We start from the raw sequence: 16,606 nt of genomic DNA on the forward strand, positions 1-16,606 counted from the left end.
CCCAGCTCCAGCCCCTGCACTCTCTCTGCCCTGCTGATGCCCACTGTGAAAGGAAGTCCAATTCTGAGACTGAGAAACGCCGGCGTCCCACGGCCATTAGGGAGCACACTGGCAGAGTTCGCCTACCACCTTCCTGGCACAGAACACATCCACCCTGGCACAGTGAGCAATAGCGATGCCAGAGGTCTACCCCACTAGAGACCCTGCCAGGATCCTGGGTTTTCTGCTGCAACAGGAGCACTTTCTGACCCTTCGTGTGCTCTACTTCCGAGTCTTCACATGCCCAGTGAGGCCAAGAAAGAACTTCACCGCGCCCCAAACGGAGGGAGGGTGCTCAGGCCCACAAGAGCCACATTAATACAGGGAAGTCCTAGTGGGGGGAAGGGACACAGGCGCCAACACTAGATCCCCACCTGCAGCCGGCATGAGGACTCCTCCAGGTCTCTGTGGCTGGGTTAGGACTTGTCAGCAAGCCTTTCCCTGGAACAAGCCTTCAGGCCTTAGATGATTTGGCGACGCACCTGCAGAAGTCACTCAAGAAACAGCTGAGCACCTGCTCTGTGCTTCACGCTGTGCTGGGCACTGGAGACACAGCAGCCCCAACCTGGGGCCTGTCCCCAGGGGGCTCACAGACTCATGGGGAATACAGTCACTGAAACATCTTATGAGTCTTTCCAACAATATAAATGTTAAGAACGAGAAGTAGAAGGTACAAAGGAGCTTACACAAGGAGACAAACCTGCTCTAGGAACTCAGAGGAAACTTCCTGGAGAAAGTGATACTTCTGATGGCATGGGAAGGACTGGCAGGTGAAAGAGAGCCGAATGATTGGAGAAGTTGGGGGGAAAGCATTCCAGTCAGCTGGAAGAAGGGCATGAGGGAAGAGCCTGAAAGAGTGGAGCACGCTGAAGAAAGACAAAACTGAAAGGGGGCTGGTACTCTGGGTTACCGAAAGAGAGAAAGAGAAACAAGAGGTGAGACTGAAGAGGCAGGAGGGGGCTGTCTCTCAGGCCGCTGAGAAGTTTTTGTTTTTATTTAGCCTCCTGAGAATGGGAACCAAAGGGTTTTGGTCAAGGGCATGAGACAGACAGCAATATGGCTCTGGTCCTAACCCAAGAGCGAACATAGGTGTGGTGGAGGGAGAAGGCAGGTGTACACGGCGGGTGTGGAATGTGAGATGCCTGCTGTCTACTCCTGGCTCTCATCCCAGGGGAGGAACTTAGAAAGGACACTTTCCCCTAGCCCCTGCCTGCAGGGTTCCCGCTTAGACTGTGCCCATAAGAGGCCCTCGTGCAAGATGTGGAAAGTGGAAAAGACCCACCATATTCCTGCGGTGGCCGCTGTGTGCCGATGTGAGGTTTACAGAAGCTTCCGGACAAGCTCCTGCAAGTCAGCCTCTCCAGCGAGGCAGGCAGCTGAGCTCCATGGCACCAAGCTTCCCCTGAAACTTCTGTCAACGTTTCTTGGAGGTCAACAGCAGGTTTTTGTGCACTCTTGATTATCCCAGCTTTTTTATCCAAAGGTTATGCCGGCTTCTAATCTCCCCTGTTAAGTCCCTCGTACCTTAGCTATGTAAGGCAGTTTCTGTTTCCCTTTCTAAACCCCAACTGGTAGGCAGTTAAGTTATCACAGTATTTGGGTGTGAGATGGGGGGAGGGGAGGCCTTGGTCTAGAGTGTAGGAACTGAGGATGGGGGATAAAGGATGGATTCAATGTATATTTAGGAAGTGGAATGTATAGGACATGGTTATTAACTAAATGGGGGGAGTGAGGGAGATGAAGGGATCAAAAATGTCCACGAAGTTTTTGTTTCTAAGGTCAGGCAGTCCTGCTAAGTTTGCCATCTGTTCCGTACAGCTGAAAGGGATGTGGACATCGGGCTGCCCCAAACAGCCAGCCCAGCCTGGCCCCTTTCCAGATTGAAGAGCCAAGGCCAAGAAGTGAACTAAGGAAGTGGACAGCATGATGGTGAAGAGGACGTGCCCTTTTATTCTGGAGGTTATGAGCCGCTGTAATGAGTTATCACCATCTTTAAACTGCTCTAGCCTACTCTGGAGCAGACGAAACCAGTTAAGCCAAGTTGTGTCCAAATTTCAATCTGGGGCAATGAGCAAGCAACTGGGGTCAGGGGTGAGGGCTGAGGGGCTGGGATGGAGCAGGAGCTTCCTACCAGAGCCTCCAGAGGCTGTGGAGTGCCAAGAAGGGAAACCAAATGTTAATCCACACTCAAAGTTTAGATTCATTTACCAAAGAGAGCAAGTTCAAAAGCTAAGCCACACAGAGAGAAGGTCACAGGATGGGTCATGCACGCTGACAGAATCACAGACAACAGCTCAAGGCCATGATGTGAAGGTGTATATCCTTGCAGATGGTGGTGCTGAAGAGCATTCCCACCAATACCAGGGAGGCACACCAAATCGGGGGAGGGTCAGGATGCAGGCACAGCTTATGGGGGCTGGGCAGACAGCATTTTCCCTGCCTGTCTCTCTATCCATGAAGTGTTTTGATTATAGAAAGAGGCTTACCCATGGGCTGAGGTCACTGACTATACTTTCTGGAATGATTTCTAAAGTGTATTACGAGAGAAGCATAGCTACACGTGTATCTCACGCACCACCACGGAAGTTTCTGAGTACTGCCTCTGTGACATGCAATGGCTTGAGAGTAACTACTCAGCTTTCCTAGGGATCTCACCTCTTTAACAAATTATGATCTATTAGATCGTAAGGTCACTGAAGACAAGATTCAATACGGAATCCCTAACGCCCATCCCAGTGCAGTCTCTAACAGCACCATAAACATTCCAGCGGACGAACCACAATCCTCATCCATGTGTCCGTCTGTACGGAGATCCACCCAAAATTCCAAGTCAGATGTCATGACGCCAATGCACAGGCTCAAGAATGCCTCATCCCACCATCTTCCTCATCTCTCAACCACCCTAACCGGCCTCTGGCAATGGCTCCCATGACCTGGAGGGGCTTCACCAAGGAAGGTAGAGGCTGGGGTGAGGGGATCCCCTCCAGGGTTTAGAGGAGAAGATGGCCATTAGAATCTTGAACTCTGAGGACAAGGCCCAGCAGCACACCTCAGGCCTCAGGTTCTCTGTTGCCTGACTTCACTATTGACTACACGGCAATGACAAGTTACCTAAAGTCTCTGAACTTGAGTTTTTCTATCTACAAAGTGGACTTGATGGAGCCTAGATCCAGGAGTTGAGAGAACTAAATAAGGTTTGCAGAACAACTGCCTAAATACCAGTGCACACTAACGTGCCCCAGAGATGCCTTCTCTTACAGGGTTCACTTCTCCATCCAGCCTCAGAGACTGGCCCCCACCTCCCATCCCGCGGCTCTCCCCTCCCTCTCCTCTCCTCCCTCATCGATTTAAGAACCCAAGTCACTCACAATCTTCTGACCTAAAGTCGTTGTGGCCTCTGCCGGTGTTGCTGGAAGTGGATGATGTAGATGAGGGGCAAAGTCTTAGCTACAGGCAGGTGAACCCTACCAGAGAGAGCTTTCTGCAGGAGGTTGCTTCCTTTAACCCAGATGCCAGGGGCGGAAGGCAGAGCGATGCAGACGGAACAACCAGGGAACAGATGCCGCTACATAAAAAGGAAGACAATCATTTCCCAGAAAACATGCAGCTGCAGTTTGCATTCTGCAGGAAAAGCAAACCCTGGTAAATCCCCTCCTTACACAGATTTCTGTAATTATTAGCACTTAAGAATACAGATGTTAAAAAGCATGTGCTTAAGGGGCTAGTTAAGTTTGGGCAACTGCAGATGGAAAGACTGAACATTTTCTGAAATTGGTATTAAATACCCTCAAACAATAAAGGGACAACGCCAACACGTATGGCATAGAAGAGAAAAAAGGCCCACTGGCGAAAAAAAGAAGAGGACCTGAACAAGCCATTTCCTTTAGTCAGACCACCACAGAGATGGCTCACGCTGACCCAATACCCATTCTCTGCTCCCTGTGTACTAAAAGAACCCCTACATTATTGGAGACCCTCAACTAGAAAACTGTACTTCTAGCACTCCTGTAATAGGATAGAACGTCCACGTAAGCAGAAGTTATTGGGTAGAAATTACAAGGAATGCTCAAACGCAGATCTTAACTGATATATCGAGTCTAGATTTCCATCCATTTCCTTGTCAAGGATGATTATAAGTTAATATCAGAACCATATTCCCTTTTTGGATAATTAGATACGAATTTAAGTTGCTTTAAGTTAACTGTCGAATACATATTACTGACAGTTCTAAGTGTAGATTAAATCCTCCCTAGCGGGGCGCCTGGGTGGCTCAGCGGTTAAGCCTCTGCCTTCAGCTCAGGTCACGATCTCAGGGTCTTGGGATCAAGCCCCACATCTGGCTCTCTGTTCAGTGGGAGCCTGCTTCCCTCTCTCTCTCTCTCTCTCTGACTGCTTCTGTGCCTACTTGTGATCTCTGTCTGTCAAATAAATAAATAAAATATTAAAAAAAAAAAAATCCTCCCTAGCAAGTCTTTTTGTTGCCCTTATAAAGTACCAGACTCTGAGCAGACCAGACGGCTCTCTGTGCTGGGCAGACACCATCTGAAATCAGTATTCAAGGAACATCCCTGTAACAGGCAGGTGAGATAAATGGGCGTCTAGTACATCTTATTCATTCCCAGTTGTGTTTCACAATGCATAAACATGTATCTCTTTGAAAACTTTCTGCAGATTTTCATCAGCTGTAACAAGGGTGAAGGGAAAGGTGTCCAAAGACTCCATTTTCGTGCCGCTTCTCTAGATTCCACCATCCGGCTAGTCCAGGAGAATCCAGAGAAATGGCAGGGATCGCTTTTCGGAAATCCTTATGGGCTTGTCACGTGCTCCTCATTCTACCTTTCTGGGTTCAATTAGAATCTTAAGCACGTGGGCCCCCAGAGAGACCAGACAAATACTTGAGGAAAGGAGAGCCAGGGAGATCCCCCTTGTAGTTGTCTCTCCTGGTTGGCTTTTGCATGTGATCCCTTTAGGAATTTAGGGATTTAGGAATTTAGGAATTTATTTTAAATTCACACAACCTGCACAAGTGTTTGTGATTAATCACATAATTACAAAACACAAGGTTTCAGCACTGATAAAATTCATTTCTTCTACTTCCTATTACCTGCTCCTTGGTGCTATGTAAAGACGAGTAAGTGTATAAACTTTTGGAGCAGTGTTAACATAAATATAAAATGTGATTCATGAGTATGTTTATAACCACAGACACATTAATTGGTAGTCTCCAGAAAGACTTAAGTTCTTTTACAAATTAAACAGAGACACTTGTGCTGTTCCTGCTAATTTGCTGAGTATGGAACTGCAAAACCCAACCTTCTATTCTGGGATTTTAAATCTGGTAGCTTCACAAAATAGCATTATCAATATTTAAAAGCTATATTTGGCTCCTGGTGAGTAGCACTGGGGTTTCCCTCCCTTCTAAGATCCTTTTGTGAGGTGCCCTTCTTTCTGTGTTGTGCCTGACCACACTAACTTTTCTCCACTGAGAGCAGTGTGAGTGCCCAGAGAAAGAGTTCCAGGGGAAGCTTTTACTTACCCCTAATCTATCATCTCACTCGGCCCCACCCCCTACCTTCATTTTAGCATTAATCAAAAACTTTTTTACTTCAGATTTTTATGAACTCTGCTTCGTGGAATGCATTTCTCTTTTTGATGTAAAACGATATAGAGCGACTGTAAGTTTTCTGTCCACCACCCAAAACAGAGGTGATTAAGAAAGACATCTGCCCCACTAATGGGGTATTTTCACAGCAGTAGGGGCAGATCTGGGGTCTTTAAGGCTATTAAAGATGTCCGCTAAGTTTGAATCAGACTGGGAATCCCCAAACACCCCAGTCACCTCCCTGGAGACTGGTAGGGCTTGCAGAACCCTAGAGGCAGAAAACTTCTCTTCTCTACAGAAACTTTAATCCTCTCAGGAGAGTTCAGTTTCTGCTGGAAATCCAAGACTTTGCGAGCAAACATGATAAGACCTTCCAAAGTCACAAGGTGAATATAATGAGCATAGCGCTCAGAATACTTACGTGGGGTGCGGGGAGGGGGTGGGAACTGGGATAAGTGTTCCCTTTCATTAGCGTTTCTATAGGTAGTGATTTCCCTACTTAAGCAAAGAAAAGCAATGGAAGCAGCTCCCCCCTCACCATTAAAAGGAGAAAGATGGGTATCTTTAATTGAAAGCAAGCCATCACAAAATTCTCTAATTATAGGCTCAAAGGGGTTTCAAGCTCATGTTGTATCTCCTTGGCTTTCAGCAGGACAGCATTAAATCTTCCTCAAAAAATACGACTCAACCTATTTTTAAACATACCCAAAGAGGGCATTCTAGTCTTCTGTTCCTTTGTTAGGTGATTTTTTTTCCCTTTCTAACCTCACCACAGGTGAACTTTTGCTATTACTACCCTGCAGTCTTCGTATTAGAGTTCGGCTTGGTTTGCTCGGTGGGAATGTTGAACAGCTGGCCAACGTTAGCCTTTTCTACACTGTACTTCCATATGTCCATCTGTATGAAATTATAACAATTAATTAGGAGATTTGGGTTTAAATAAATAAATTTGGAGCTAGATGCCAATGGAATCAATCACTCATTGACAAAAGACTGCTATCCTTCTTTCTCTCATATCTTTATTTCTCTGCCATCTATTCCGGTGCTAACATCTCTCCTTTCCAACCTCTCTTCCAACAATGCCCCCCCTACACACACACACACACACACACACACACACACACACTACAACAAATGACCACACTCACTGACACTGGTAAATTGCTTAAAACACAGCTACTTAACATTCAGACCTTGGCCCTATAACCCTCACCAAGGGGTAATAATCATTAAAAGCAGAGACTCTGGAGCCCACTGTCTGTGCTTAAATCCTGCTCTGGGAGCATAGGCACATTTTTTCCTATCTCCCTACTTATCTACTACATCATCTGTAAAATGGAGGCAATAATGGGATCTACTTTATAGGGTTGTGGAAAAGATTAATGAGTTATACACAAAAAGCCCCTAGAGTGGTTTTCAGGTTCTCTAATTGTAAATGCCATTATTAGTTATTAGCTATTATTACCTATTAGCTATTATTATACCCTTAGTTATTAGCTATTGTCATACCTTGCAGCAAAAGGACATTAGAAAGCATTAAACTATGCCTTATAGGAAGTGGAGAAGCAAGAAGAGTTATCCAGGTGAATAATGAAAGAAAAAAGACAAAAAGAAAAGAGATAAAAGAAAAAACGGTAGAGTAAGAACAAAAGCAGACCTTCCATGGGGAAAAGGTAGGAAGAGGAAAACATAAGGGAAAAGAAGAAAAGGAGAAATGAGTAAAAAGGTGGGCATGGAAAGGAAAGACAGAAGAAAAGGAGGACTGAGAACCACAAAGGAAAGAAAAAACTCGAAATGATTCCATCCTCAGTTTGGGCTGGGCATCTGAAAAAGAAAGGAGTGGAAGAGAAAACAAAAATATTGGGCATGGTGAGAAAGCTTGGGACAGGATGATGAGATCCAAGTAGTAACACAAAAAGGATTAATTTGCAGCAATAGGCCTCTCTGTCTCCCAATGACGGTAAGTGTACATCCAATAACACACCCATGATTCTCTAGTCTTCTTTGCCTTTTCCTCCTCTTCTGAACTGTTTTAGAGTCCGCGCCAGAATCAGGCCCCACGGCTGGCCCTAGTCTGTCTGCCTTGTGTCTCGTCTGCTCTACCGACAAGGCCAAGATGAAGTGATCCAGACCTTATTTTCACTAAATATTCTATCTAGCCCTTTCTTACTTCGAAATTCACAAACCTATAAAGAGAGGTTTCACCTTAAAGGTATCCTCCTCCCCTCCCCCCTTTTTGGGTCAATTTAGAACAAGCGGACAGTACTGCAGGCATATGCCGCTAGGAGGGCATCAAATTGCCCTCCCCACTAAAGAGAATTAACCACCCAATGACTCGGAAACAAGAGAGAGGTTGAATCGAGGTTAAAATAAAACCAGTATTTAAAAATCACTTCTTCTAAGTATTATCCTTATTAAACTGCCTGTTTGGTGCAAACTCCGTCCCCATATTTGAGGAAGTCGAGAGACGTTCAAGGGCCCTCTCCCAAGACGAAGTGGACGGACCGCGAGCGTCTCCTCTTGCCCGGGTGAGCTTGGGCCGCCGCCGCCGCCGCCGCCGCCGCCGCCGCGGCGGGAGTCACGAAGCCAGACGCGGCGCGTCTCCGCCCAGGACTCGGGAGACTGCAGCAGCGCGCGCCGCCACCGCGGCCGGGCGGCTCCTGGAGGCTAGGAGGCGACGCGACTCCCGCAGACACGTGACCTCCTCCCAGCCGCCGCTTCCCGCGACCCAGATCCGTCCCCGGAACCCGTGCTTTGCGGGGAGGGCCGGTGGGGGAGGGGGGCGGTACGGGGGGTATGCGTAGTGACCGTCCCAGCCCCCGCTGCGCCCCTGTGCGCGTTCATTCGGCGTACTTCTCCCCTTGGTTCTTGCGCCGCTGGCAATCATGAAGGTTTCGGGGATAACCCAGGAGAATGTGAACCTTACTCTTGCTGCAGGATGGAAAGAACTGCGATTTTTATATCTATCTACTTATATAAGAGAAATCAACATATATTCTCTCCTTTCCGCTCCCAGCAGAGCCGAGTAGCGGCAGCAGCGGGGCGGGAGCCCGGGGAGTCCCGCAGGACGAGCTTTCCCCCGGCCTCCAAGGCCCCTAATCGCCCGCTGCGCCGGGCGGCGTGGGCAGTGCGCATCTCCGGGCACCTCTTGTAACTCTCGCTAGCAGTGAGTCATGCTCCCGGGATGGCTCTGGGGAGAGGTAACCCGGCTCGTGCTGGCTTGTGCTTCCCCGCGCCGGGCGCCGCGGCCACAGGGCGGGCGAGCGCGCGCGCGCACGGGTTCCCCGCGCAGTGATGTGGCAGCAGCGGCAGGTCGGATCACGTTGCTGGCCCTGTGCTGGTACCCGTTGGAGACAGGATTAAGGAGGGAGGCTTTGGAGGTGCCAGCGGTAGTAAACGTGGGCTCTGCACACTCCGGCGTCGCTTATCACACGGCGGGAGGGGTACGTGGTGGGGGTGGGAGACCACGCAGCACCACCCGAGGCGATGAGGGGCGACGGAGTTTAGCCGGCGAATGATAATGCTGCATTGCTTTTCCGCGGTAGCCCCTCTTGTGCCCCCCCTCCCTCCTCCCTCCCGCCGCGTTCCTCTGGGAGCACCAGAGGCCCCAAACGTCGTCATCTGCTTCTGTGATTAGTGGCACCGCAATTCCGGCTGCTGCGGGAAGTTTGGGTGGCCCAGGGACACCGTGTCGCCGAAAGACACTTGGATTGCGACGTTCTAACTCAGTGACTACATTTTCATTTATTTTAAATCTTTCAGGGAACGGATTTCAAGTTGCCCCATTAGGGGGCAACCTCCAACCAGGGCCAAGGGGTCCCCCCAGGCCACTGAGCGGTGAGCAAACAAGTCTCCAAATTTTCTTTTGGGACTGAAGTTTACCCACCGTGAATTTTCTTTCTTTTATCTGGTCCAAACCACCAGTGCAGTCGGTGGCGAAGCAAAAAGCCACGTTCACGTTCCTGCACCGTAATGACGGACGAACTGAGGGAGTAGCATTTCCGAGCGGAGGAAGCCCTGGCTGCCCCGCACCCCCCGGCGCCTCCACCCCCTCCCCCAGCTGACTGCAACGCCTTTGGGAAGATGAATAGCTTGGCCGAAGTTGTTTTTCCTTTCCGGTGGCCCTGATCAGGTGTCCCCGCCCCCTCCTGCCTCTCGCCTTCCCTCGTAGCCTGCTCCCGACACCCACTCCTGGCCCGGCCCCTCCTCCCCCGCCCCCCTCCGGGCTGGACCGCGGATGGTACGTTCCGCACGTGAGCTGGGTGCTGGTCTGGCCGGCGACGCGCGTGCCCTGTGGCCAAACACTGCCCGGAGTGAGAGCAAACTACCAGCGCAGTGGGGACGGCGCGAGTGTGCGTGCGTGTGTGTGCGTGTGTGCCAGAGAGCGAGCGCGGTGGGAGGGGGGGGAACCAACTGCTTCACACTTTCAACACTGCACTGAAGAAGGGAGAGAGAGAGACTGGAGACGCACAGATCCCCCCAAGATCTCCCAAAGCTATCGTCCCACAGATTATAGAACAGAACCCCAAAAATCGAAACAGAGGAAGCGGACAGCGGTTGAACATGGACGAAGGAATTCCTCATTTGCAAGAGAGACAGTTACTGGAACATAGAGATTTTATAGGGTAAGGTGCACGCACCCCCTTGCGTATATCTGTCTAGGCTTCAGTTTGATTTTTTTTTTTTTCTTCTCCAGAAAGTGGTATGGATCGGGCAAGGACAGTGCCCCTCCCCGAATGGGTGCCTGATGATGATTTCTGTTTTGCAGACTGGACTATTCCTCTTTGTATATGTGTAAGCCCAAAAGAAGCATGAAGCGAGACGATAGCAAGGTAAGTGTAAGTTTCCGATGTTCCCCATAACCTGCCTGGATAGTTAATTAGGGCCATTGATTTCACAGCGAAGCTCTGCCCGCAAATATATTCCAGCCCTTGAGGTTCCCCAACTGTGAATTTTAAGTGGTTTGCTGGATACTCTCAGGGGGAGATTAAACATCACACCTGAATTCAAATTGCATTTCAGAACAGTCCAGAGCAAAGGGTTTCTTGGGCATAGTTGATCACATAATATGGGGGGGGTGTTGGGGGGGGCTTATTGTCTTATCCAATAAATGTGTAGCTTATTGTTGTCTTTCTTCCATGATTGTCATATATTAAGGATACCTACAAATTACCGCACAGATTAATAGAAAAGAAAAGAAGAGATCGAATTAATGAATGCATTGCTCAGCTGAAAGATTTACTGCCTGAACATCTGAAGTTGACAGTAAGATGCACATTTTCATTCTTTGCTGCTCTCCAAGGGTGTGTTAATAGCTTGGTACTACTCCCAGAGATATAAGAATAAATGTAAATATCATAAGCCTTACTACTTGCGCTGTAGTGTAGAGTTTCCCACAAACTCAAGAGTAGGTGCTCACAACTGAAGGCAAGAAGTCATGTATAACCCGTCTTCTGGAAAGCTCAAGAAGTATAGGAATAGTACTTCTTTCCGAGTCTTTGCTTAAGTTGCTGTGCTGAGCGGAGAGCCAATCAAGCCAATTATGTGTTTTTAGTAACGATGTGCCCCCTTCTCTTTTGCACCATTGCAGACTCTGGGGCATCTGGAGAAAGCGGTAGTCTTGGAATTAACTTTAAAACACTTAAAAGCTTTAACAGCCTTAACCGAACAGCAGCATCAGAAGATAATTGCTTTACAGAATGGTAAGTCAGTTCAGGGAGGCCAGCTCCCCCTGATGAGCCCGGGCAGCCCACAGAGGGGCAGTGTTTAGGACTCTGCCCCCACTCCCCCACCTCCTTCCTCGGGCCCACGGGCTCACTCTCATTTGTTAAATTGCTTATACTTTCCCTTCGTTGGAAAGTGCCCATTTCCCGAAGCATCCTGGAGGCTTTCAGCAGAACTCAGAGGAATCAGATTTTTATTTAAAGTGGCGGTTGCGCTCTCCACTTTGGCTTTTCAGTTGGGAGTAGAGCGCCCCCCTGCTTCCCACCCCCGCCACCCCACAGCACCCCCCCCCCCCGCCCCTCGGCAACCGGTGGATTATATCACCCGAATCCAGAGGAAAAACCGAGATCACTTTAGTCAATGTAGGGCCCACGTGATAAGCAGATGTTTTAACGTCGGTATTTTTCTTGTTGCCTCCATTCCTCTGCCCCACCCCCACCCCCTTCCTCGTCCTAGGGGAGCGATCTCTGAAATCGCCCATTCAGTCCGACTTGGATGCGTTCCACTCGGGATTTCAAACATGCGCCAAAGAAGTCTTGCAATACCTCTCCCGGTTTGAGAGCTGGACGCCTAGGGAGCAGCGGTGTGTCCAGCTGATCAACCACTTGCACGCCGTGGCCACCCAGTTCTTGCCCACCCCCCAGCTGTTGACTCAACAGGTTCCTCTGAGCAAAGGCGCCGGCGCGCCCTCGGTCGCCGCCCCCGCAGGGTCCGCGGCCGCCCCCTGCCTGGAGCGTGGGGGGCAGAAGCTTGAGCCCCTCGCCCACTGCGTGCCGGTCATCCAGCGGACTCAGCCCAGCGCCGAGCTCGCCGCCGAGAACGACACGGACACCGACAGCGGCTACGGCGGCGAGGCCGAGGCGAGGCCGGACCGCGAGAAGGGCAAGGGCTCCGGGGCGGGCCGCGTCACCATCAAGCAGGAGCCCCCAGGAGAGGACTCGCCGGCGCCCAAGAGGATGAAGCTGGATTCTCGCGGCGGCGGCGGCGGCGGCGGCGGCGGCGGCGGCCTGGGGGGCGGCGCGGCGGCAGCGGCGGCCGCTCTCCTGGGGCCCGACCCGGCCGCCGCCGCAGCACTGCTGAGACCCGACGCCGCCCTGCTCAGCTCGCTGGTGGCGTTCGGCGGAGGCGGGGGCGCGCCCTTCGCGCAGCCCGCCGCCGCCGCGGCCGCCGCGGCCCCCTTCTGCCTGCCCTTCTACTTCCTCTCGCCTTCCGCGGCGGCCGCCTACGTGCAGCCCTTCCTGGACAAGAGTGGCCTGGAGAAGTACCTGTACCCGGCGGCGGCCGCCGCCCCGTTCCCACTGCTGTACCCCGGCATCCCCGCGCCCGCGGCCGCCGCCGCCGCAGCCGCCGCCGCAGCCGCCGCCGCCGCCTTCCCCTGCCTGTCCTCGGTGTTGTCGCCCCCTCCGGAGAAGGCCGGCGCCGCCGCCGCGACCCTCTTACCGCACGAGGTGGCGCCCCCTGGGGCGCTGCACCCCCCGCACCCGCACGGCCGCACCCACCTGTCCTTCGCCGGCGCCCGAGAGCCCGGGAACCCGGAGAGCTCCGCTCAGGAAGATCCCTCGCAGCCAGGAAAGGAAACCCACTGAATCCTCGCCCCCTTTCTTAGACAGGACGAGGGTTGTCGCGGAATAATAATATTAATAAGTAAAACACCCTTAACGTTTTTAAGGGAGGAAGTGTAATAGATGCACGACAGGCTTTTAAAACAACAACACAGGTGTTTTGTGTACATTCGGAGTTCCTGTTTTGCTCATCCCTCACCACCCCACCCTCCGCACACTAACGGCCCTTTCTTCCCTCACCAGCTATAAAAGAACCTCTGCAATATTGATACTTTCTTTAAAGAATTCGCCCAAATCAGTTTTGCCTTTCTTTAGGCCATGTTCCATTATCTTTTTAAAATGCCGAACCTATTTCCAGAGGGAGAAGGGTCTGCTCCGTGGGGGGAGCTGACTGAACCAGGGTAGGGGAACTGTGGCCCGGGAGTTGACCTCCAAAAGCCAGTGGGTAGTTCCTATCTGCCCGCACGCATAACTCTCCCACCTGCTTCAGGAGGCGTTCCACAGGCAGAATGAGGATCTTTTAGAATTGAATTTACTCTTCAGTATTTTATAATGTTCAGCTTTTTAAAAGGCATATATTTTTCAAAGAGGAAGAAGTGAGGATCCAGTCACTTACGTTGCAACCTCTTCTGAAGTGGTTTGAATGGTATCCCTTAGTAACTTGCTCTTGTTTAAAGAGACTCAGAGTTGGGCCGTAGTCAGAACTGAGTCAGGGAAGGAGATGGATGAGGAAGGCCAGAATCATTCCTGGTACATTTACTAGCACTTTATGGAGAAAGTAACCGTGAATTAATTGACGTGTCTTAATTTCATTATTTCATATATATACATATACATATATGTATATATATAGTGCATCTATTCCCACCTTGTCATTATTTAATTCACCATGTTTTAAGTTGTTATAATCTTGCTGTAAAGAAAAAAAAAAAAAGGAATGTGCACTGAACTTAAAAACAAATCCAAAATGATTTCTCCTATTTTCTGTTAAATAACAAAAGTGGAGGAAAGCATTAAACTGGTCAGTTTTGATTGGAAATGCTGTAAAGATGTGGAATGAAGCCTTGGGAGGCCTTCCTATCTCCAAGTCTATGTATTTTCTGGAGACCAAACCAGATACCAGATAATCACAAAGAAAGCTTTTTTAATAAGGCTTAAACCAAGACCTTGTCTAGATATTTTTAGTTTGTTGCCAAGGTAGCACTGTGAGAAATCTCACTTGAATGTTATGTAAGGGGTGAGACACAACAGTCTGACTATAAGTGAAGAAAATATCTGGGTCTTTTAGTCAGTTTGGTGCATTTGCTGCTGCTGTTGCTACTGTTTGCCTCAAACGCTGTGTTTAAACAACGTTAAACTCTTAGCCTACAAGGTGGCTCTTATGTACATAGTTGTTAATACATCCAATTAATGATGTCTGACATGCTATTTTTGTAGGGAGAAACTATGTGCTAATGATATTTTGAGTTAAAATATCTTTTGGGGAGGATTTGCTGAAAAGTTGCACTTTTGTTACAATGCTTATGCTTGGTACAAGCTTATGCTGTCTTAAATTATTAAAAAAAAATAAATACCGTCTGCAAGAAACCAGCTGGTTTAGAAAATTTTAGTATGTGAAGATAAACTAGAAATTATCTTTATATTCTAGTATTTTCAGCACTCCGTAAATTCTATTACCTAAATATTGCCACACTATTTTGTGATTTTAAAATTCTTACTAAGGAATAAAAACTTTAATATACGATACGGGATTGTCTAATAATTAAAAAGGCATAATGCTCCATTAGTTTTAAGGTATCTATAAATTTAGGGATGAAAGTTATTAACGTTCTCAGATATACAACTTTGTCATTGGCTTGATAGCCCACGTTTCCAGTTTCTTACAAGCCTTCAGGCTCTGGCTGTGTCTGCCTACTTGCTTCCAATGTATCTCAATGAAAAGTGCAAAAGAAAAACCTACCAATCCCTTGCGTGGTCTGTTTATGTTAGACCCAATTTGCTCATGATTTTGATTGATTAATTTTTGACTTCTCACCTTAATTCCAGATAGACTTTTGGATGCTCTGGCGTTTCTCCTTCACTGGGTCCAGAATAAATACACTGCCACTTTGGGGTGCTTAACTTTATTTTTAGCTCCTTAACCTTTATAAAAGAATTCTCTTGAGGGACTTAGTCATGGAATTCAAGGAAAAGAAATAAATTAGTTGTAGGCTTTTCTCAGATTCATGGCCAAATTCGTGATTTGATATGGGAAGGATTGTCAATTTTTCATTTAAATAACCTTCACAAACCCCTTGATTTTTGAAAGGTATTGAAATAATAGTCAAAATTTATAAGATGTAGAAAAAGTGCTCCCTCTGCTGACTTACGGCAACCAAACTACCAAGTCCTAGAATGTGGAGCCAAAGGAACCTCAGAGATGAATTTGTCAAGCCCCCTGCATTTTACAATATGAAGTCCAGAGCTATTCTATACCCTCCTAGGATCAGACAAATAGCTACCTGTAGCTAGCAAAAGAGGCCAAGATGTACTGCATCCCCGAGTTGGTAAACTACCTACCACCACAGCATCTTCAACGCATAAACTGAATTTGATTGGACAGCATTCATGAAACGTCATAAATAAACCACAAGAACAAAGGAAGTAAAAATTACCATTAGAAAACCATGTAGGATTTTGGAGCATTGTAATCTACTGAACTTAGAAAAATATTGTCTAACTCAGAATAATTGGAAAAAGTCATATTTTAAGTATTTTGAGCTACATCTTAATGTCCTACTGTAATAATATTAGATTCATAACCAAAAAAGATTCAAATTTAATTGGAGAACAATAGATGTTTTAGCAATTGTATAATTTCAGTATGATAAAGTAAAAGTTAGGGTTGGACCAGATTTTATAGGCCAGTTATTTAGTCCAAATGCCCATGTATTTACATGGTAATAAGATAAAGTTGGATTTTCAGAACTGAAAAATAATACTGTCTACATGGCATCTGAAATGTGTTATTTTGGTAATTGATTATTTTATGAATTAAAACACTGGAGTAATGACTCCAGGAATGATTCACAAGGATGGTCCTATACCTGCAGTGGTGAACTTTAAGAAAAAACGTGTTGTAATATATGTGATTTTTCAACCTAAGACAAATACCAATCGTGGGTTAGTGCTGCTTGTATACATATAGTATACCTATAGTATTATGCCATTTGATTTTGCATACATATATTTCTCAGCAAACATTATTCTGAATTGATAAGTGGCTTTTTCCCCATAAAGAGCGAAGGCACTAGAAACTACATTTTAATAACTATTTCAAGTTTGACTGGGGTTTTAGTTCCTATCATTGTGAAAAGTTTTTTTTTTTTTTTTTTTTCATTTAGTTCTCTGTTATTGGCCATGCAGGCCCTAAGTTTTGTTCAAAAGTAGGTAAAGGAAGCCTCAGCCTATTTCTGAATGTGTCACAGGTCAGTTCTGAACCTCTCCATGGAAGGTGATTGCCAATCTGAGATCCTTAGAAGACAAGGCTGGGCAAACATACTAAGGCCTTTAGACGAAAATGTACAGAACCTTCATGAACCAATGAAGGCCATTATAATGCTAAAAGCTGGCTGTACTATGGTGATAATTGTCTTTTACAGATGGCAATCTAGTGTTTTCCATTAAACAAAAATTCGTA

General features: G+C 47.8%; 2 protein-coding genes across 2 annotated transcripts in view; one reads left to right on the top strand and one right to left on the bottom strand.

Moving 5' to 3' along the window:
- Nucleotides 1-8,218, bottom strand: part of SSPN (sarcospan) — a 112,921-nt gene extending 104,703 nt beyond the window's left edge. Inside the window, exons 1-2 of the mRNA XM_082738567.1 lie at nucleotides 8,111-8,218; nucleotides 6,438-6,538 (exon numbers count right to left, since the gene is read on the bottom strand). The gene's annotated coding sequence lies outside the window, so the exon portion shown is untranslated. The remainder of the gene's footprint in view (nucleotides 1-6,437; nucleotides 6,539-8,110) is intronic.
- A 37-nt stretch (nucleotides 8,219-8,255) lies between these two features.
- BHLHE41 (basic helix-loop-helix family member e41) lies at nucleotides 8,256-14,673 on the top strand. The gene is made up of 5 exons (XM_082738521.1): nucleotides 8,256-10,266; nucleotides 10,410-10,473; nucleotides 10,799-10,906; nucleotides 11,232-11,343; nucleotides 11,822-14,673. The coding sequence occupies exons 1-5, from the start codon at nucleotides 10,205-10,207 to the stop codon at nucleotides 12,949-12,951; spliced, it is 1,476 nt and encodes a 491-aa protein (XP_082594647.1). The 5' UTR covers nucleotides 8,256-10,204; the 3' UTR covers nucleotides 12,952-14,673.
- Nucleotides 14,674-16,606: the final 1,933 nt, after the last annotated feature.

This window comes from Mustela nivalis (genome assembly GCF_964662115.1).
Source record: "Mustela nivalis genome assembly, chromosome: 7".
Classification (NCBI taxonomy): Eukaryota; Metazoa; Chordata; class Mammalia; order Carnivora; family Mustelidae; genus Mustela; species Mustela nivalis.